At 44.3% G+C, this 23,012-nt stretch overlaps 1 protein-coding gene across 14 annotated transcripts in view; it reads left to right on the forward strand.

Annotated features, from left to right (window-relative positions):
- SERINC5 (serine incorporator 5) overlaps positions 1 to 23,012 on the forward strand; it is a 132,727-nt gene that overhangs the window by 61,946 nt on the left and 47,769 nt on the right. For 12 of the 14 annotated variants that reach the window (XM_054252148.2, XM_078365281.1, XM_078365279.1 and 9 more), the window contains one exon: positions 252 to 419. In XM_054252148.2, coding sequence (XP_054108123.1) covers positions 336 to 419 — 84 coding nt within the window. In that variant the 5' untranslated portion in view covers positions 252 to 335. Of the gene's footprint in view, positions 1 to 251; positions 420 to 3,587; positions 3,748 to 9,457; positions 9,639 to 23,012 lie in introns of those variants that run through there. The other 2 variants (XM_035291329.3, XM_035291330.3) reach the window with 2 other exon arrangements.

Genomic DNA, 23,012 nt, shown 5'->3' on the forward strand with positions numbered 1-23,012 from the left:
ATTAGATATAGCCTGTCTCTAAATATATATGTAAACATATTTATATATATAAATATATATATATTTAGCGACAGGTACTTGCTGTGTTGCCCAGGCTAAACTTGAACCCTAGTCTCAAGCGATCCTCTGCCCCCTCCCCCCACCCTCACCCCTGAGTAGCAGGGACTCCAGGTGTGTATCACAGTGGCGGCCATATTTCTTACTCTATGGCAGTATTGTGCTCTGAGCGATGTCTTGTGTTCCTTTTCTAGCTGGCCTGCTGCTGTGGGTCTGCAGGCTGCTCTCTCTGCTGTGATTGCTGCCCCAGGATTCGGCAGTCCCTGAGCACCCGCTTCATGTACGCCCTCTACTTCATTCTGGTCGTTGGCCTCTGCTGCATCATGATGTCAACAACTGTAGCTCACAAGATGAAAGAGCACGTAAGTTTGTCCTTGTCAGCTCATCCTATTTCCAGTGTTCGATGAGGGTGTGTGGGAGACACATGATTTAGAGAATGGGGCCCATGTGCCTCCATGTGTTTTGGGGTATAGCTGGTCTTGAACCTTCCCGAAGACTATTCTGTGCTTTCCAAGATCCAGTGCCTTCTGGCTAAACAGGCAAACCAGTCAACAGCTTGATCATTAGTAGTAATGTAGATGCTATCTGCTGCTTTTGGGGTAGAATTTTTTTTTTTTTCTGAGTCTGAGTTTCACTCTATAGTCCAGGCAGGAGTGCTGTGGCATGATTTCGGCTTACTGCAGCCTCCGTGTCCTGGGAGCAAGTGATTCTCCTGACTTAGCCTTCCGAGTAGCTGGGATTACAGGTACACACCACCATGCCCGGCTAATTTTTTGTATTTTTAGTAGAGACAGGGTTTCGCTGTGTTGTTGGTCAGGCTGGTTTCGAACTCCTGACCTCGTGATCTGCCTGTCTTGGCCTCCCAAAGTGCTGGGATTACAGGTGTGAGCCACCACACCTGGTGAGAATTTTTTTTTTTTAAATTTTTAAATTTTAAAACATTTGTGTAGATTCATGGGGTATAAGTGCAGTTTTGCTACATTGATGCATTGCCTGTGGTGAAGTCAGGGCCTTCAGTGCTTCCATCCCTGGAGCAACATATGTTGTACCCACCAGGCAGCCTCTCATCTTCCACCTCCTTCCCAGACCCATGGCCCCTGAGTCTCCATTGCCCATCGTTGGACACAACATTGTCCATCACAATTGTCTGTTTATGTCAGATGATTGTGTATTTTATCTTAGCCTTGTTTGTAGCTGTTCCTGGTGAAATATACCATCTTTTCTTTTCTTGTACATTTCTGTGTTTTTTACTGAACCCCCACGACTCAGACACATGACCCAGGCCCCATCAGTGCCTGGGAAGGGCAAGCTTCTTTGCTTGGGCACAGTTTGCCAGGAAGAGAGAGCAGCAGGCTTGTTCCCTGGGGGCAGCTCTTATCCTAGAGACAGAAGGAGAGGAAAGCCTTGCTATCCAAATGCCATTTCCCCTTACAAACTGAGGTGGAGGGAAACCTGGAGCAGGCTCTGATGGAGCTGCCCACAGCGGGAATGACATTGCCCAGGGCAGCACCTGAGCAGGATCAATCAATCCTGCCTCAGCCTTCCGAGCAGTTGGGACTACAGGCGTGAGCCACCATGCTGGCTCATTTTTCTATCAGAAAGAGTAGGTTTCAACTCTTATTCTGAGGGTCCACTTAATCTCTCATGTACTACTTTTGTTTTTTTAAGTAACACAGTATTCTCTTTGTACATTCAACACGCTTGAGTTTCTCAATTGATTAAGGTGGCTTGATGATCCACTGTGGTCCATGGTGGGAACTCTAGTGTGCACGGGATGTAGTGTGATCCCTGCTCTTCATAAGTTTCTATTTTTAACAGAATTAAGCTCTGCATCCAAAAAACCAAAACCTGTTACTATACTAATAGATAGTATCCCTAAGTCGTGAATTGAGACATTGGAGGGAGAGATAATTTGGGAGCCATTGGAATGGGTTTTAGGACATGAATTTCATAATGGTAATATTTACACCTGATTACCATCCAAGTAATCTGCCCCATGAAACTGTGTCTAGCAATTCCAGTCAGTATTTATGCTTTCTGACTGTTACAGAACATTTGAGAAACAGAATATGTTGACTGGTATTGCTAGGAAAGGCTTCATGAAATAAGTGACTTGTTTGAGTAATAATAAGTGTTGTACTGGCCTGAGTATAGAAAGTCAACACCAAAACAAAAGTATGCCAAATTGCAGGGTCTTTATTGCCGGCGGCCACAGAGGACTCATGTCTCTCCAACCCGTGGTCCTGAATGGAGGTTGACAAGACTCTTATACCTGTAAACCACCTCCGGGGGTGGGGGTGAAGGGATTCAGACATTCTGAGGGCCAGGGGATTCCGTAAATCACTTCCTGGGCAGAGAGGAGGGAGCAGGTCTCCGGACATTCCAAGGGCTAGGGGACTTGTTGTCACTTCGATTGTTACCTAAGTGGTTTACAGAAGTCAAGATAAGCATTAGTTTACACATTGTCTGGGCAGAGGTGGGATCCAGAGATTTTTAGTTACTTATTACAAGTTGTAGGAGCCAGGATGGAATTAGCTTGGGCTGCTTATTCTGGTCATTACTGGTAAGCAAAGGCCAAGGATTCTGGCAGTTACTGATAAGAAAAGGTAAGCAGCTTTACATAGTGAGCACTTTGCAGAGCAAACTAGCAGGTTTATTTACAGAAGCCAAGGCCAGTAGTTATTGTGAGGAGAATGGGGCCGTTGGTACAACTTATTTCTGAAAAACAGCTTTGTCTTGTATAAAATGGCATTGCTCAGGTTCCAGCTATAGCACAATAAGTATTTTAATAGCTAATGATTGAGTGAGACCATGTGTCAGGTTTTATTCTGAGCACTGTACCTGTATTTTCTCCCGTCATCAGCCCTGTACTCACCTGAACAGTAGGTACTATCATTACCCCTGCCCTACAGATGGGGAAACTGAAACATTGGTTTAAGCACCTCACCCAAGACTTGGGATTTGAACCTGGTCTGAATGTGTTCTTAGCTACGAGGCTGTGTAACTAGAGAGGAGGAGAGGCACATGGAGAAGGACTGAGAGGAGAGGGGAGGTGCAATGACCACATCTTGCAGGAACTGGAGTGGCAAGGTGAAGTGTTTGAATGAACATGGTCTGTGGCGAGTGGGAAGCCATTATAGATTCTAGAGCAAGAGGCTATCATCCTGGAAACAGGGAGATATTTTGGGAGGTGAACGTAGAGGTGGTGATGGCAGTGGCACAGGGTGGCTTATGGTCGGAGAACAGAGAGAGGGAGGAAGAGAGGGAAGGGCAACCCCGATGCCCCTTCCAGAGGCTCTTGTAAATGTTTCTATACCTGTCGCCTGAATGTACCTATTTACAAGTGGTTTGGCTGGGTGTTCTACATAGGGAATGAGATCCCCGTGGGTGAAACCAATCCTTTTCCAGCTTTAGGGCCTCACAGGGGGTTGGCTATCTGGCTACAAAGTCGGCTTGTTTCGAAGAGAGGCTGACCTCATCCTCAGGCGGTGCTTGCGGGTGGGTGTTGAAAGGTCCCCTTGTGGGGACGCACACTGGGCTCCTGCTGGAGTCCTCACGCCCTCTTCGTTGGCCGGGGAAGTGCCTGAGACTGACTGGAAGAGGAGAAAGAGCTGCATGCTTATAATGGCCCAGATGGGAGTGTGTGAGTGCCTCCCACCCAGCGTTCTGCCAGAGTCGTGTGGGCCTTTGGTATGTGGATTAAGAGCTGAAGGCCAGCTGCCTTGTCAGTTACTCCAGTTTTTTGCCTTGGTTTCAGAATGTGGCCTGTGTTTAGTTTGAGTAAGAGGGGACTACAAGGGATGCTGGGCCAGACTTTGTCCTACTTCTTTTCTTTAGGGAAACTCTTCTTTCCCAGGAGAACTTTGGCTCAGAGAAAGCTTGACTGTGCTGGTTGAATAAGGCATGATTCTGTCTTCTCTTGGAGCATTTCCCCATCTCAAAACATAAGGGTTACTTATTTTGCAGGTCGTTCTATCATTAACCAGGTAATTTAAGCAGGTATAGCCTCATGAGATTTGGTACCTGGGGGATTGAAAATCCATTTTAGAATGTAGAATGCAAAGGAAAGAAAAGTGGGCAAGAGAGTAAAGCTTTCCAATCCAAACTGCTAAGTCAAGGTGTAACTTCTGTGTTTGAGGCAGATTCAGATTTAGGCACCCTGGGCAGCCATGTGGGTGTTTGGGGAGGGAGGAGAAACGAAAGTCCTTGTTTCCTGGGGAGTAGGGGCCCCTAAAACCTGTACTGGAGACAGAAGGATGGGTGACCTATGCAGCCCCAGGCTTTCTCCCCTGAGACCCCATGTGCCAGGCCAGTGTAGGAAGAGCCTTAGATATTCCCAGCCTCAAACATGTTAGATCTGTTTTCTTCATTCCATATTACACTCTCCACTCCCTCCCTGTCTTTCCCCAAGCTCCCCAGCCCTAGGCAGCCACTAATCTATTTCGTCTCTGTGGATTTGCCTGTCTAGACATTTCGTATAAATGGAATCAAACACTATATAGCCCTTTGTGCCTGGCTGCTGCTGCTTCTTTTTTTTTCTTGAGATGGAGTCTCACTGTCTCCAAGGCTGGAATGCAGTGGCGTGATCTCAGCTCACTGTAACCTCCGCCTCCTGGGTTCAAGCAGTTCTCCTGCCTCAGCCTCCTGAATAGCTGGTATTACAGGTGCCTGCTACCACACCTGGCTAATTTTTGTAATTTTAGTAGAGATGGAGTTTCACCATGTTGGCCAGGCTGGTCTCAAATGCCAGGCTCAGGTGATTTGCCCGCTTGGGCCTCCCAGAGTGCTGGGATTATAGGCGTGAGCCACCTCGCCTGGCCCACTTAATATGTTTTCAAGGTTCGTACTCAGATTGTAGCATATATACTTCATTCCTTTAAATGGCTAAATAATATTCCATTGTATGAGTATAACATACTTTATTTTTATTTTTTGAGATGGTTTTTCACTCTGTCACCCAGGCTAGAGTGCAGTGGCGTGATCTTGGCTCACAGCAACCTCCACTTCCCAGGTTCAAGTGATTCTCCTGCCTTGGCCTCCTGAGTAGTGGGGATTACAGGAACACACCACCATGCCCAGTTAATTTTTTATATTTTTGGTAGAGACAGGGTTTCACCATGTTGGCTAGACTGGTCTTGAATTCCTGACCTCAAGTGCCTTGGCCTCCAAAAGTGCTGGGATTATAAATATACCTAGAACATATTTTATTTATCCATTTGTCAGTTGATGGACATTTGGGTTGTTTGTACCTTATTGGCTATTATAAATTATGCTGCTATGAACATTCATGTACTAATTTTTGTATGGATGTGTGTTTTCATTTCCTTTGGGTTTATACCTAGGAGCGGAATTGCTGGATTGTGGGGTAACTGTTTAAACTTTTGAGGAACCACCATATTGTTTTCCAAAGTGACTACAACATTTTCCATTCCCACCAGTAACGTGGGACATTCAGGATGAAGTCATGTATGAAGTACACATTTCTTTACACCCTCAGTAGCACTTAATGGTACATCTTTTTTATTTTAGTCACTATAGTGTGTGTGAAGTGGTTATCTCCTTTTTGCCTGTGCCTCTAACGCTGACCTCTGCCCTTCCTATTTGCTTGCTTTACCCTGGGCAATTTGTTCATAGTTCTGGCTTTGATTATCACCATATGTGCATCTGCTCGTAAAGACGCCCTTCACACAGGACAGTGCTGTGGACACTGATAGATGATAGATTCTTTCTCCCAGCATCCCTCCTTTTCTAGATCGTGTCCTGACTACGTACTTTTTCCCAGGCAGGTCATAAAAGTCTTAGGCTTCCATTCTTCATTCCAGTCAGTCACTATGATTCAGCCACGCCACCCTCCCTGGTGTTGTATATTCCATTTGCCTTGTTTGAACTTGGGTAGCTCCCAAATGTCCCCAGCTGCGCTCAGGCTTCTTTCTCCAGATAACTTAGCCTGTTAGTTAGGCTGAGCTGAAGGTGCTGTTTGCTACATTTCTCTGAGTTGATACTCTATTTCTGAATTCTGGGGTCACCACAGTGCAGTAACTGTAGGTGAATGCAGTGGCTACTTTCCTTAAAAGCAACTTGGATCTCAAAAGGCTGTTCGTAAGTACATCTTTTAGTCAGTTCACAGTGACATGTTAAAATACTTCAGTGGTTCTTGGAGTTTACAGAGTTCTTTGATCCATTATGTTTGAAACTCTGAAATTGGAGAGATGAGCTACTTTATTTCCTATTTTTAATGTGAAGAATTAAAATAAAGATGAAGCCATAATAGTAAACATTGCTTGTGGGAAGCCCTCCTTGTGCTAGTTTCAGGGATCTAAAAATGCCTGAAACAAGGCCCCTTAGTTAAAGGATTGAGTTAAAGAGATGAGTGGAAAAAGGCTGCAGCTCATATGTACAGTAAGTGTTCTGCCTTCAAAAGAGACAGCAAATACCTGCAGTGTTGTGTGTCCTACAGAGAAAACAATGATCTTTTTAGGATATAATTTGTTTTTTAAATTTGTATAAATTTATGGGGGTACAAGTATAATTTTGTTACATGGATATATTGCATAGGATATTATTTGAATACATTGTTAGAATTTTTAAAAATAGAAAAGTAATCCCAGCACTTTGGGAGCCGAGGTGGACATATCCTGAGGTCAGGAGCGTGAGACCAGCCTGGCCAACACAGTGAAACCCTGTCTCTACTAAAAATACAAAAATTAGCTGGGCATGGTTGCACGCACCTGTAGTCCCAGTTACACAACAGGCTGAGACGGGAGAATCGCTTGAACCTGGGAGATGGAGGTTGCAGTGAGTTGAGACCACACCGTTGCACTCCAGCCTGGGTGACAGAGTAAGACTCCATCTCAAAAAAGAAAAAGCAGAAAAGTCCTAAGTGGTCATCTTATCCAACCTGTCATATGACAGGTGAGAAGCTGTGGCTCAGGAAGTAAAGTGGCTTGTCAGAATTGAGATGCCAGGTATATATGGAATTAGAACTCAGGGCTACTGGTCGCCTGGCTAGTGCGTCTTCTATTTGTGCAACCAAGTGTGCTTGTTGGCCAGATATTCACAGAAGTCACAGTAAATGCCTTTTATCAAGCATATCCTTCCTCCCCTTCCTAGACTTTTCTTCTGGGCCCAGTGGTAAGAAGTATTCCTTTTGGAAATGGTACTGCCTGGGGCCCTAAGAAGTGATCTTAGCTTATTTTCATTCCCCATCTACCTCCCTCCTGTTGTGATGACCAAAAGCTGAGCTCAAGGGATGACTGTTAGTCTGAAGTAGAAAACAGAAGTAGCCACAAAACTAGTATTTATTTATTCAGTGGCTTTGCATGTCAAATAGAACTTGTTTTCAGGTGGTGTTTGATATAACCATCTTTTTAAAGCAAACATCATCAGGGAAAAATATTCCACTTTGATCCAAAATACCGTGCCATTTGTCCCAGTGTAAAATGACAGGTCTTCATGAAAGCTGGAGAGCCTGGCTCTTGGTTTTCATTTGGTACTGTACTTGCTGGTCGAATGTGTAGAGCGCACTGTACCTGCAGCCTGTATCAGGGGCTGGCATAGGCATCTGGAGGCCCCAGGTAAACTCTCCATTCTCAGCTTTTGTGTCAGATTACCAATAACAAGAAAATATTGCTGACCCAGTTCTTTGATTCTGGAGTGCTTTTTTAAAATCCAGCTGAGACGGAGTGTTTTCAAGTTCTCTTTCTGAATAGCTACTGAGTTCATCTTACCGTTATCTTATGTGTCAGGCTGTCAACTTCCTGGAGGAAGTTTTTGAGATTAAACGTAGGTTGGGACCATCGAACCTCAAGCCCATTGTAGAACTGAGGGAAAATTCTCACCATGGCCTTTTAGAATGTTCCTGTGGGGAGCTGGCTTTGAGGTTTTGCCTCTTAAATCCTCTGAGTTCCCTCCCCTCCAAGTTAGGATGACTCTGGAGACATATGTTTCCAAACAGTTTTGTCTTTTGGTCTAAATTTCATCCAGAAGTAACGTGAGAGAAAGAAAGGAGTCCTGCGCCCTCCTACGCCTCATCCGTCATTGCTGGGGCCTCATCCTCCCCCACACAAGTGGATGCCGGGAAATAGTGGTGGGAAATCAAATCGTTTTGTACTGGAGGCAGCAATTTGAACTAATGGATATCCTGCTGAGAGTCTTTTTGAGCCTGAACCAAGGACAAAGAGGTTTGATCTTTGTCCAGTAATAATGAGCTTGCCAGGAGGCAGTAAACTAGAAACAATACCTACTGTCCTTGGTCTGTGAGGATCCATTACCTGCACCTTTAGGGGACCACCAGGTGTCAGCTGGATCTCTTTTAGGATTGGTCTGGCTGTGGGAGGGAGCGAATGATAAGAAGTGAGAATGAGAGTTTTCCTAACACGTTTTTTTCCTGTAATCATCTATAGTGTCTGTTAAGAAACTGTCCGCAGACAGGGCCTGTGAGTACCCAGCAGATAAATAGAAGAGACAAGACCTTTGGAAATGAGCATCGTCAGCCATCGTAAACAGAAGGCCAGAGGGAACAGAGAAATGGCACATCAAAGAACAGAAGATAAAGTAGCCTCAGAGCTATGGGAACAGGAAGCAATGCATAGATACTGTGAATAGCTGACTCTCCATACTCTGCACAGAAGTTTAATAGGGTGATTCTGTGACTTGATTAAACTGTAATTCAAGCTCATTCTAAAGTTTTACAAATCACGTAACTGTCATTCTTTGAAATGCAGGTGTCGAGCACCCTGAAAGATGCTGGGGATTTCAGAGGTGCTCAGTAACACACAATTATTGTTCCCTCAGTAACACACAGTTATTGTCCCCATAGAGCTGGCCCTCAGGTAGGGGAAAAGAGAGCAGTTTGGCAAGTGTGTCTGGAAGGAGCCTGTGATGCTAGACTGTGTGTGTCCAAAAGTTAAAAATATGTGAACTCCATTAGTGAATACTGGACAGTGGTGTGGCCTCAGCTATGACTCAGCTGACCTTCCTTTGGGGTCACATGGTAACTCAGGAATGCTCTGTCTCTCTCTGTTCTGGAGATGGAACTGAGGTGCCTGGGAGGTTTATAAAAGGGAATGGAGTGTTTTTGCCTCCTCAGCAGGGCTGAGCATAATCACAAGGGGTTGGGTATTCTGGGGGTGTGGTTTTAAAAATTTCAGTGAGACTGTCTCTGCAGTCTTCAAATAAATCTAAAATTATCTTTCGACACACTGGCTTTCATCAGTGTGGGGTTTATTTTTGATTCCATAGGCTATGTTTGTGTGACAGATGTGAGGAGGTTTTCTGTTCAAGCTATTGACGGCTTCTGAGCCACAGAGATGAGCACTGGAAGCTCATAGACACATTCTCCCCGCATTCCTTCCCATCCCAACTGAGAAGCTGTTCTGTGGGTGGATAAATTAAGGTACTTTATTTTCTGCTCAAAAAATGGCATATGGGAGATGCACAGTTTGATTCACTTAAGGCCCAATTTCCATTTGAGGACAGCTCTGAAGAAGGGAAGACTCTCACAGGAGAAGGCAGGAGCCAGAGGGTTGGGACAGTTGGAACACAGCCCAGAGGAGCTGCTCCTTTGGCTCTTGATTGGCAGAGTAAGTTATCATCAGTTGTCATTTGCTTTTTAAATGTGAATTTGTATTTCAGCAGTTAACAGTTAGGCACAACTCCTCTGCTATTCTTCCTAGTAGTGCAGGGGTGGGGCAGGCTTTTCTTTCCTACAAAGAGCCAGCTGGTACACACTGGAGGCTCTGTCGTCCCTGTAGCAGCTTTCAACTCCGCCTTTGCAGTGCAAAAGCAGCCAAAACAACATGCCAGCCAAAGGCATGGGCAGCCAAGGAGCATGGCTGTGTTCCAATAAAACTTTATTTACATGAACAGAGGGCTAGCTGGATTCGACCCACTGGCTGTGGTTGGCTGACTCCTGTGATAGACCTTCCGTGGTCTTATATGTGTTGTTTGCAGTTATTCTCCCTTCTGTCTAAAAAGGAAAACATCAGTGGCCTAAACATTGTGCTCGGAGTACCAGAGTTCTTGCTTAAGTTGCAGATAACTGACTAGGCTGTATGAACCACATACTGGGTAGACAGACTGGGTAATGTGGCAATAAATTAGCATGCTATGTTTAATAGTAATTATGTCTGTGTGGCATTTTGAAATAAATGGCAAATTATTTACAGGTTAAAAAAATTAAGTCTTTTTTTTTTTTTGAGACAGAGTGTTACCCAGGCTGGAGTGCAGTGGAGCAATCTAGGCTCATCACAACCTCTGCCTCCCAGGTTCAAGCGATTCTCCTGCCTCAGCCTCCCAAGAAGCTGGGATTATAAGCGTTCACCACCATGCCCAGCTAATTTTTGTAGAGACAGGGTTTCACCATGTTGGACAGGCTGATCTTGAACTCCTGACCTAAGGAGATCTGCCTCAGCCTATTATAATGCTGGGATTACAGGCATGAGCCACTGTGCCCGGCCTCTTTTTTTTTTTTAAAGAGACAGAGCTTTGTACCACATGTTGTGTGGTGGCACAATCATGGCTCACTGCAGCTTTAACCTCCTTGGCTCAAACGATTCCCCTGCTTCAGCCTGCTAACTGGGACCACAGGTATACACCACAATGCCTGGCTAATTTGTTTATTTATTTATTTTGTGGTAAAGATTGACTCTCCTTATGTTGCCCAGATTGATCTCAAACTCCTAGGCTCAAAGCGACAATCCTCCTGCCTCAGCCTTCCAAAGTGCTGGGATTACAGGTGTGAACCACCGTGCCCAGCCAGTTGTCTTTTTATGTATTCTGTCAAAAGACGAAATTACAAATTTAGTTGGAAGGTTGAATTGGATTTTATTTGTGAGTCTAGAATGTGAAATAGAGCAAGTATTCCAGTTAGCTAAGCAGAGGAGGGTGTCTTCATAGGCAGAAAAGGCTCGAAAAAAGCAGAAAAGAACAAAGGGTAAAAACAGAGAGGATTTCCTTGTTAGCAGACTCACATTGACTGGAATCTTTCAGGGTTTTGTTAATCGTTTGAAAGAAAACTGGCCCCCAAATTCAGTGGCCCTTAGCACAAGTGGCTTCATTCTGGTTTGGTCTTATCTACTGGGACCTAGTACAGGATCCAAAACAATGGCGTATCATAGATTCTAGCAATCCAAACCAAGCATTCTGGTGATCCAGGAAGAAAACAGAGATGGAGAAAATGAGAGTCTGGGCACCCTAGCTCCCCAGCTGCTGGGCACTGTCACTCAATCTTATGTAAGAAAGATGCTGGGGCCAGAAACTTAAATGTCTGCCATGTAGTGGTTCTCATCGCTAGAACTAGGGAACAGGTAATGGGACTCGCAAATCTTGAGGTTATAAGTAAGGTGCAGAGTCCTGTCTTTTGGGGAATATTAGGTCCCAACGTCCTGCCTAAGGCAATCATCGTGACTAATCTAATTAACCATGAAAATACTTGAAATGAGTAGAGCATAGTTGTATGCATACAGCATTTCACTAGTAGAACGTTAGCATCAACTTATAACCTGTTTTATTCACGGCTTATATCCCTCTAGTCTAGAGTGATACCTGCACATAGTAGTTGGGAATGAGTGCATGGATGATCAGAGTCTATGCTGTAATACATGTGTCTAAGTATGTCATGTAGCATATAGTATGGAATGAAGATTATACATGCAAACTCTAAATTCATTGTATTTTTATAAATTATTTGCTTATGCCTGTAATCTTAGCACTTTGGCAGACCAAGGTAGGAAGATGACTTGAGCCAAGAGTTCGAGACCAGCCTGGGCAACATTACAAAACCCCATCCCTACAAAAAAATACAAAAATTAGCCAAGCATGGTGGCACATGTCTGTAGTCTCATCTACTCAGGAGACTGAGGTGGGAGGATTGCTTGAGCCAGGGAGGTGGAGGTTGCAGTGAGCGGAAATCGTGCCACTGCACTCTAGCCTGGGTGACAGAGCGAGAGACCCTGCCTCCAAAAAAAAAAAAAAAAAATCACAGAAGACAGTTATGCAAATAGTGTATTGCCACTGAGTCTAAGAAGAAAACTAGCTAATTTTGGCTAAATGAGGTGGCTCACATCTGTAATCCCAGCAGTTTGGGGATGCTGAGGCGGGAGGATCTTGTGACGATCCTGTGCAAAATAGTAAGACCCTGTCTCTACAAAAGTAAAAGAATAGCGAATATGTTGGCATGGACTTCCAGTCCCAGCTGCTGGGAAGGCTGAAGTGGGAGGATTGCTTGAACCCAGGAGTTTGAGGCTACAGTGAGCTATGATTGGGCCATTGCACTCCAGTCTGAGTGACAGAGCAAGACCCTTTCTCTATTAAAAGAAAAAAAAAAAAGGAGCTAGGAGATTTGAGGCTTACTTAGCCTGTAAGCATGTGTTTTCTCTGAGTGGTTAGAATAGAAAGACCTGCATGTTTCAGCATTTAGTCCTCGCTTTATAGAAATTTCACATTTCTATGTTTAAGAGATATCTCTCAGCTGGATGTGGTGTGGCTCACACCTGTAATCCCAGTACTTTGGGAGGCTGAGGTGGGTGGATCACCTGAGGTCAGGAGCCCGAGACTAGCCTGGGTAGCATTAAAAAACCCTGTTTCTACAAAAATTACCCAGGCGTGGTGGCACACACCTGTAATCTCAGCTACTTGGGAGGCTGAGGCAGGAGAATCGCTTGAACCCAGAAGACGGAGGTTGCAGTGAACCGAGATTGCACCACGCATTCCAGCGTGGGCAACAAGAACGAAACTCCATCTCAAAAAAAAAAAGAGAGATATCTTTCTGTCAGCCATGTTCACCTCATGGCAGCACAGCATCTTCTGTTAGACCCTGTGTTCTGTGTGGAGCCATAACCATATTTTCTGGCCAGAACAAAAGTTCAGACCTCCATAGCTGTGGTTTTAAGTTGTCTTGAGTTAGGAATAGATTTGTGTCTTGGACTCAGAGGGTCCTATTCACTCTGTCTGGGATTGGTGTTCGAGGCAGTGCTTACAAAGACCCTCAGAAATCTAGAAGATTGGCATGTTGACCCTGCGGGGGCAGCAGAGGAGTACCTGGCCAAGAGACGGTGTGTACCTGGCTCTGCCTCTCGCCGGCACCTCCACTGCTCTCTTCTGTGAGTTTCTAAAACCCCCTTATGGAAAGTTTGGCCATATCTGTTGAAATTTTAAATGTACTAACATTATGACCCAGCATCTGTCTTTCTCAACACTTTACATGTGAACAGAGAAATACACATAATAAAGATGATAGCCATTGTACATTATTTATAATAGTGAAAAAAAAAAAAAAAGCAGAAAAGAACTAAATACCGACCGGCAGGATAACTAAATTAGAGTTGATCAGGTTAATTCGAACTTTTTATTTACTTTTTTGAGACAGGGTTTTGCTCTGTCACCCAGGCTGTAGTGCAGTGTCGCGATCATGGCTCACTGCAGCCTCAACCTTCTGGGCTGAAGAGATCCTCCCACCTCAGTCTTCTGAACTCCTGGGTTCAAGAGATGTTCTTACCTCAGCCTCCTGAGTAACTGGGACTACAGATGTGCACCACCATGCCTGGCTAATTTTTAAATTTTTTATAGAGATGGGGTCTTCTCAGTGTGCTGCCCAGGCTGGTCTTGAACTCCAGGGCCCAAGTGATCCTCCTGCCTTGGCCTCTCAAAGCGCTGGGATTACAGGTGTGGGCCACTGGGCCCAGCCTAGAATTCTATGTAGTATATAAGATGATGCAAATAGACTGTGTGTTGAACATACAGCAACCTCCAAGACATGATGAATGTATTGGCATAGCAAAGGGTCTAGAAGATACACTCGAACCTGGGGACAGTGGCACCTCCAGGGAAGCAATCAAGTTAGAATCAAGGCATTGATGATCAAGGAGACTGGGTTATTTGTATTTTTATTGTAATTTACATATTTTTGGCAGTAAGACTATAATTATATATTGCTTATATAAGTGCAAAAAAAATTAAGAATAATCCTTTGTAGTAGATTTCTTGAAAGCATGGGTAACCTGCTCACCAGGTGCACTTCCTGGTTGTCTCCTCAGTCAGCCTGGAGCTCACCTGCTGCTTCCACAGTGCTTTAGAGAATGTTCCCATCAAGGTCGCAGATGACTGACTCCTTGCTGTAAAATCCAGTGTTACGTCAGAGTCCACATCACATTTGCCCTCTTGGCCATATTTGACACTGCTGATGGCCCCATGCTTCTTGGAAGTCTCTTTCAACTTTTCTCTTGCCCAGAACCTTTTCAGTTTCCTCCTCGGATTTTTTCTTCTTCCCAGCTCCTGAAGGTTTGCATTTTCCAGGGTTCTGTGCTTGGCTCACCTCTGTCTCCTGCTCACTTGCACATTCTCTCTAAGTTAATCTACTCATTGGTTGCCTCCTTTGCTGTGTCTATACTGTCCACTTCCAAATCCTTCTCTCTGGTTCAGCTCTTTCTAGAGCACTCTTGCTTAGCCATCCTCCCACACTTCTTCACACAGGCACTTCCAGTGCAACCTGTTATTAGGCGAATTACTGCTCCACCACCCTGAGACTGCTCTTCTGTAGTTCCTATCCATGATGGGCCTGCCAACCTAAAAACAACTTCCTAGGCCTGGGTTCTTCTACCTTATTATAGGCCACATCAAATCAGGAAGCAGACCTGTATCCATGCCACAGCCCCCAGCCCCCACTGCTCCTGCCTCTTTGCAGAGCTACAAAATTTTTCACTGGGAAAACTGTTTTACCTTTGTCATCAGTAACTGGTGTGGTTCTTGTTTGCACCATCTGCCTTCAGTTTTTTGTTTTTGTTTTTTTTGAGACCGTTTCACTCTTGTTGTCCAGGCTGGAGTACAATGGTGTGATCTCGGCTCACCGCAATCTCCGCCTCCCAGGTTCAAGCAATTCTCAGCCTCCCAAGTAGCTGGGATTACAGGCATGTGCCACCATGTCCGGCTAATTGTGTATTTTTTGGTAGAGACAGGGTTTCTCCATGTTGATCAGGCTGGTCTCAAACTCCTAATCTCAGGTGATCCACCTGCCTTGGACCCTGAAAGTGCTGGGATTACAGGCGTGAGCCACTGTGCCTGGCTAATACTGCATTTTCTAATCTCAAGTACCACTGTTAGACAACTACAACTTTGATCTACTTCCTCTCCATTTCTTAAGAACTCACTTCCAAAGCTTATACATGTTTTCTATATTTCCAGCATCTGGGCCCCTGGCCAATTAGACCTGTAGGTTTTCCTGTAGCTTTTTTTGTTATTTCTTTGTTTATTTGCTTGGGATTGGAATTGTTTTAGGAATGTAGCTAGCATCTTTCCTGTGTAAACAGAATTAAGTGAATTTTCTTCTCGCTGCCATCCTGTCGAGTTTATTACTTGTGTTCATGTTTTGGAAATGTTTTTCCTAATTTGCGAGTTCAGAATACTTTCTTCTGGATGGTAGCTAGGTCTCTGAAAGACAAGTAGTGAATGCTGTATTTTGGACCTCTCAGTTCTAATATAAATGTACCAAGGAAAGATTCACCTTATTGACAGGCTGAGGCGGTGGCTCATGCCTGTAATCCCAACACTTTGGGAGGCCGAGGCGGGTGGATCATGTGAGGTCAGGGGTTCAAGACCAGCCTGGCCAACATGGTAAAACCCTGTGTCTACTAAAAATACAAAAAATTAGCTGGGCATGGTGGCAGGCGCCTGTATTCCCAGATACTCAGGAGACTGAAGCAGGAGAATCACTTGAACCTGGGAGGCAGAGGTTGCAGTGAGCTGAGATCATACCACTGCACTCCAGCTTGGGTGTCAAGAGCAAAACTGCACTTTGGGAGGCCGAGGCGGGTGGATCACGAGGTCAACAGATCGAGACCATCCTGGTTAACATGGTGAAACCCCGTTTCTACTAAAAAATAAAAAAATTAGCTGGGCATGGTGGCGCGTGCCTGTAATCCCAGCTACTCAGAAGGCTGAGGCAGGAGAATTGCCTGAACCCAGGAGGCAGAGGTTGCGGTGAGCCGAGAATGCGCCATTGCACTCCAGCCTGGGTAACAAGAGCGAAACTCCGTCTCAAAAAAAAAAAAAAACATTTAATCTTTCAATCCAAAGGCATTGGATCCTTTGGTAAACTCAACAGAGCATCTACTGGGTTTTAAGATGTTTCCCACCATGTTTAAATTGAAATGCATTAGTTTGTGGATCATATAATGTACCTGATTCTCTCCCCCAAAAGTATTTTTATATAACATAATAGTGCTTTAGAATTAAGGAAGTTAATTTAATGACTACTATGGGTTAGGAACTGTGGTAAGCATGTCACAGGCATTATCTGATATAATTCTCAGGCAACTCTGAGATGGGTGTTGGTATTATTTCATTTTGCAGATGACACAATTGAGGCTTAGGGTATGTGTGTGTGTGTAACTAGCTCAAGTTAGCAATGGAGTTAGTATTGGAAGTCCCATGAGCTATTTATTCGTACTTGATAGCTTGTGGCTTTGAGTTTGGTTGCTTTGAGGGTTGGGAGGAAATTCCTTGCTCTCAGAGGTCTGTATAGAAACAACATACAGGCCAGGCACGCCTGTAATCCCTGCACTTTGGGAGGCTGAGACACGCAGATCACCTGAGGTTAGGATCGAGACCAGCCTGGCCAACATGATGAAACCTGGTCTCTACTAAAGATAAAAAATTAGCCGGGCATGGTGATATGTGCCTGTAGTCCCAGCTACTTGGGAGGCTGAGGCAGGAGAATTGCTGGAATCCAGGAGGCAGAGGTTGCAGTGAGCTGAGATCATGCCACTGCACTCCAGCCTGGGCGACAGAGAGAGACACTGTCAGAAAGAAAGAAAGAGAGAGAAAGAGAGAAAAGAAAGAAAGAAACAAATAGCATGCAGTGTGTAAGCCTGACTTGTAAGCCTGGCTTAAGTGCCCTGTCCTTGGGTGCCCAGAGCCAGACATAAGCGGTAACACCCTTAGCAGGCACATCCCCTTCACCTTGTGGTGTGGAATTTGTATGTGATATATTTTTTTCTTTTTCCAAAACTGGGGTGGACTTTGGAACAGCAAATATTTAATTGGAGTAAATTCCCCTTGCCATAATATGGCTAGCTTATTCACTTTGGAGGTTCTTTGCCCAAAAATACTCACCACATACCGAAAACTAGATATGCTCAGTCACCCACAGAGCATAAAGGAGGTCTTGGTTAGGATTTGGAGCAGGGAGGTTGTTTGCCTGTTTTTGATGAATAGACAGTGCCAATGTACACTCACCCTTTGATGAGCCTTAAAGGGCTCTGGGCACATTCCAGATTCTAGAATAAACAAACAGTGGAGGGGATTTGTTGGGGATGGTGGCATAAGAGCTCAGACTGCCACTAGTTAGCATTCTCCTTGAAATGGATTTTGGAGGAAAAACAGAGAGAGAGATGGGGAGGTAGAGAAGGTGTAAAGGTGAATGATGGGCTGGTATAGATGAAAGAGGTGCTAATGTGCATGTGTTATGGGGAAGATGTGGTTCAGGAATTAGAGTTGCTGATGGAGTGGAAGAGAGAAGGTGGGGAAGAAAACAATTTAATGAATGTTATAGAGCAGTAGATCCTGTTTGAAACGGCCTTATGAATGGGGATGTGGCTTCTCCATGAATGTAGCGTTTATAGATTTCAAAGCAACTTACTTCCTTGTTACTAGCACTACTCATACAGGTGTAACTTTTGTTTTGGGTTAGACACTCTGAAACATTCATTTTGTGTGTGTCCCCTACCATATTTCAGTACCTGAAGATTTTAACCATGCTGGTTGATCACTCACGTTTAAAACACAGCTAAAAATTGAGATTCCTCCAGAAAGCACCTGCGTGACTTCTCATTACCTGCCTGCGGGCGCTTTCTGTGCCCTTGTTCCTGCCTCAGTTGCTGTTCTAAAGCAATTTCCAGACCAGACTGTTATCTCTGGGATGCCCTCTGTGTTAAACAGTAAGCTTCTACTCTGTTCTTCACTTCTGCTCTCTGGCCCTTGCCAGTTATACTCCTCCCTCTACCCCAAACAGCAATGTTAAAAAAAAAAAAAGAAGTAGAAGAAGAAGAAAAGAGAAGAGCTTTATCGGATTCTGATTCTAATGCTTCATTCTTGTCTTCTGTGCCATCCTGCCAATCGTATCTCTACCTGCAGAATTTCTAGTTCTCTGCCTGGGGTTACCTTCCTCACCTGTTCCCAGTGGCCTCCTGCCTCAAGTCTGTACTCTTTCACCATGTGTTCCGCTTTGTGGCCAAAGATATTGTAGCTTCAGTAGTGCTTTTACCCTCACTTACAGATGGGGGCCTGACTACTAAGCCTGGCATGCACCTCGCCCTTCCCAGCAAGACCCTGCCTTTGTCAGGGAAGGGAAAAATGGCTTCCTTCCACTCTTCTAGCTTCTCTCTCTGGGAAGCAAGTTGAATTGACATAAGACCAATTACAGATAGGAAGCATTTTAAAAAAAGTGAGAGACCAGGCCCAGTGGCTCACACCTAAAATCCCAGCACTTTGGGAGGCTGAGGCGGGAGGATCACTTGAGGTCAGGAGTTGGAGCCTGGCCAACATGGTGAAACCCCATCCCTACTGAAAATACAAAAATTAGCCTGGCATGGTGGTGGGTTCCTGTAATCCCAGCTACTCAGGAGGCTGAGGCAGGAGAGTCGCTTGAACCTGGGAGGCAGAGCTTGCAGGGAGCCGAGATTGTGCCACTGCTCCAGCCTGGGCAACAGAATGAGACTCTGTCTCAATTAGAAAAAGAAAAAAATAAGGGGTCAGATGATAGAAGCTTATAGCATCTTGAGCTACAGAGAGAAAGAAATAGGGGTTTGGGGCCTCTGGGAGTTGCTGGCAACATGTAATGGGAGGGTGAAGAGAAGAAATGTATGGTGAATAAACGTTGTCTGATATATTTTCTAATGTAGATTTCCTCTATAGATGTAAATTGTTTGTCTAAAATGGCAGCTTTGCAGAGCTACTTCTGTGTCTTTCAGTTTCTCAGAATAACGAGCTTGAAATATGCAAAGAAGAATAGTTTAGGGTGCCATATCCTGGTTTTTGTGAGTGACACAAGGTCAGAGGTAACCAGGTCCACGAACATTTGTGTCCTTCCACGACACTGGACTTTTATTGATGCTAATTCAATTACAAAAGCCACCAGCTCTGTGGAGTTCAGCTACCTGGAATTCCAAGGAGGCAATTCTTCTTAGTACTTCGCATTCACTCGTTAGGTCTGCAGGCACACAGGCTCCGGCCACTGCACAAGCCAGTCAGTATTGCAAACCATACACAATTGTGTATTTAATCAGTATATAAATGTTACTGATTAAACATTCCACAGTAGGCAAAATAACATTTAACATTAAGAGAAAGGGAATAGAAAAAGGGTTAATGAACTAGCCCAGGAAGAGCAACAAAGAAAAAAAGAATTTCCTGGTCTGGGCTGGTCAATCTGGTTAGTCTTGCAAGAGAGAGTCTTTGATGTGGGGCAGAGTTTTCAGGAGCAGATGCCAGGTGCTGGTCATGAGTTACAACAGTGCCTACCCTTTTTGTGGCCACAGAGTCCTCCAGTGAGGACTGATAGTTTAAGACTGTTCTTGATTATCTACTTACCTGTTTAGATGCAGTCTTTATTTATCAAGCAAAACATCTTGTCTCTGTTATGACAAAATGATGTAAAAAAAAGTCATAAAAAATATACAGTTTTAGGAATTTGCTGAAAACAAAATGTTGGATATTTTCTCATGAAGCCTTTCGCATCTCTCCATGAAAACGGAGCTGGCCAGGTATGGTGTCTCATCCCTGTAATCCCAGCACTTTGGGAGGCTGAGGCAGGTAGATTGCTTGAGTCTAGAAATTCAAGACCAGTCTGGTCAACATAGTGAAACATTGTCTCTACAAAAAACAAAAGTAGCTGGGCTTGGGGGTGCATGTCTGCAGCCCTAGTTATTTGGGAGGCTGAAGTAGGAGTATGGCTTGAGCCCTGGAGGTGAAGGTTGCTGCGAGCCAAGATTGCGCCACTGCACTCCATCCAGCCTGGGCGACAGAGTGAGACCCTGTCTCAAAAAAAAAAGGAGCGGGGAGAAAATGGAACTGTTTGCGTCAAGGAAAAGAAACCGTCTCAGCACTGCCCAGACTCTTTATGCCAAAGGGAAAGTTAAGACTGGAGAAAGAGTCACCTGACACTGCTGATCTCCCCTTGCACCTAGCCCCACTTGCCCGATAGAGTGCTGTGACTTCCCAGACTTGTGTCAAAGCGCTATGCATTAGCCAGCCCCTGGAGAAGGCAGAAGGCCTCATGCATCCGGGATGTCTGCCCTCAAATTGCTCATAAGTAAATTCTCTGCTGGCCCCTTAACCTTTCAAACTGTGTATCTTCCCATAAAAACAAAAAAGGACATGTCAGCTTTAACTTTAGGTTTGTGATCTAAGTCTAGCTCCTTGTCCATGGAATTGCAGTCTGTTACATTTCACACTGACAATGTCCATTGCAAGCTTATCTTCCCAGGTACAGAACAAAGACGATAGAGCAATCGTTTCTCTGCCTGCCCTGAGACTACATAATTAACTCTTCCTTCACTTCCTTTTTGAAGGTTTATCGTATCTTCTTGTATAGCAGAGTTTACTGGGCACTAATTTAAATCTCAAGAGAATGTCAGATTTGCCTCACCACCTGCCCCCTTTTCATGCATGCCTTCTTCCCTTTAAAGAAGTGGGTAAACACTGAGCCTTCTGCAAACTTTTTGGAGCATGGGCCACAGAAGATTCTGTGACTTTGTGTGTTTCTGGGTTGGGCCCTCAAGCTCTGGCTTAATTATCCCCTGTTGAGACTCTTGACCTCAGTCTCTCATTTGGGTTGACATATTTGTTTATGGAAATCCTGGTAGCCACTGATATTATTGTTTCTTCAGTGTCTTCTCTGGAGAAAAACTGTAAATTCCCTTCTTTATCGCCCTTCACTTTTACCTTCAGTTTTGTGCCATTTTTTTCTCTGTGATACTTTATTTTTCTTATGAACAATAGTTATAATGTGATTTAACTTGTTTTCTGTTCAGAAGAGTGTTCAACTTCGATGTTAATTAGAAGCAAGCTTTTCACAACTGACCAAATCCTTATTTTATGACGTTGCTAGGAATGTGCTGCTTGTTCTCATTGTGTAAGATTTTAATCTGATAATGAAAGTGATTATGTCACATTGGAGCCTTCTAATTTGGCTAGAATAAACTATTGTCAACATTTATCAGAAGATTAAAACCCATTAATAAAGAGCTCCAGTGGATCAAGAAAATACCCAATTAACAGCCAATTTAGAGAAACAAAGCAGATGGCAATAAACTTAGGAAAAGACGGGGAATCTCACTAGTAATAAGGAAGATGTATATTAAAGCGCAGGATACTGGGTTTTTGCCTTTAAATTAGACGTCCAGGTTGGGAAATGTGCAAGCTCAGATATTAATGGTAGGATTTAAATTGGTACAGGTGTTGGAAGTATGATTTAACTCATATCTTGAAGCTTAAAAATATGATACAGGTTGAATATAAACATCTGAAATGTGAAATACTCTAAAATTTGAAACCTTTTAAGTGCCAACGTGATGCTCAAAAGCAATGCTCACCGAAGCATTTTAGATTTTTGGATTAGGAAAGCTTAGCCAGTAAAACAGTGTAAATATTCCAAATTCCACAACACTTCTGGTCCCAAACATTTTGGATGAGATAAATTCAACCTGACTAGTTGACCCACCGATTCCATTTCTTTTTCTTTCTTTTTTCTTTTTGAGACGGAGTTTTGCTCTTGTTACCCAGGCTGGAGTGCAGTGGCGCGACCTCGGCTCAACGCAACCTTCGCCTCCTGGGTTCAAGCAATTCTCCTGCCTCAGCATCCTGAGTAGCTGGGATTACAGGCAGGCGCCACCATGCCCAGCTAATTTTTTGTATTTTTAGTAGAGACGAGGTTTCACCATGTTGACCAGGATGGTCTCGATCTCTTGATCTCGTGATCCACCCGCCTCGGCCTCCCAAAGTGCTGGGATTACAGGTTTGAGCCACTGCCACCAATTCCATTTCTAGCTCAGGTGTCTGTCTTACATAAATAATGGCACAGGTGCAAAGAGGCATGAACAGCAGTATTTATTGTATCCGTGTTTGTGATAATAAAAAACAAGTACACGAAATAGAATTTAAAAACCCTCCCCAACAAAAATAGTAAGATCAGTGTGAGAATGGTTATCAATTTTGATCTAGCCTTTCTTTGATATAAGTGATGAAAAAGAATGTTACGGATTTTGGGAATCCATCACATTAGTATTAATAGGGAAAGATTCTTCATGGCTTGTCATTTATTTATTTATTTATTTATTTTTTGAGATGGAGTCTCACCCTGTTGCCTAGAGTGTAGTGGCACAATCTTGGCTCACTGCAACCTCCGCCTCCCAGGTTCAAGCAATTCCGCCGCCCTAGTAGGTGGGATTACAGGTATGTGCCACCACACCCAGCTAAGCGTTGTATTTTTTATTAGAGATGGGGTTTCACCATGTTGGCCAGGCTGGTCTCGAACTCCTGACTTCAGGTGATCCATCCATCTCGTCCTCCCAAAGTGCTGGGATTACAAAGCTGAGTTACTGTGTCTGGCCCAGCTTATTGTTAATTTGGAAAAAATATTGCAGAACATTATGTACAATGTTTTATTTTAAGAAGCTGTTTTGCCAGGCACGGTGGCTCAAGCCTGTAATCCCAGCACTTTGGGAGGCCGAGGCGGGTGGATCACGAGATCAAGAGATCGAGACCATCCTGGTCAACATGGTGAAACCTCGTCTCTACTAAAAATACAAAAAATTAGCTGGGCATGGTGGTCCGTGCCTGTAATCCCAGCTACTCAGGAGGCTGGGGCAGGAGAATTGCCTGAACCCAGGAGGTGGAGGTTGCAGTGAGCCGAGATTACGCCATTGCACTCCAGCCTGGGTAACAAGAGCGAAACTCCGTCTCAA

This window comes from Callithrix jacchus, chromosome 2 (genome assembly GCF_049354715.1).
Source record: "Callithrix jacchus isolate 240 chromosome 2, calJac240_pri, whole genome shotgun sequence".
In the NCBI taxonomy this organism is placed as follows: Eukaryota; Metazoa; Chordata; class Mammalia; order Primates; family Cebidae; genus Callithrix; species Callithrix jacchus.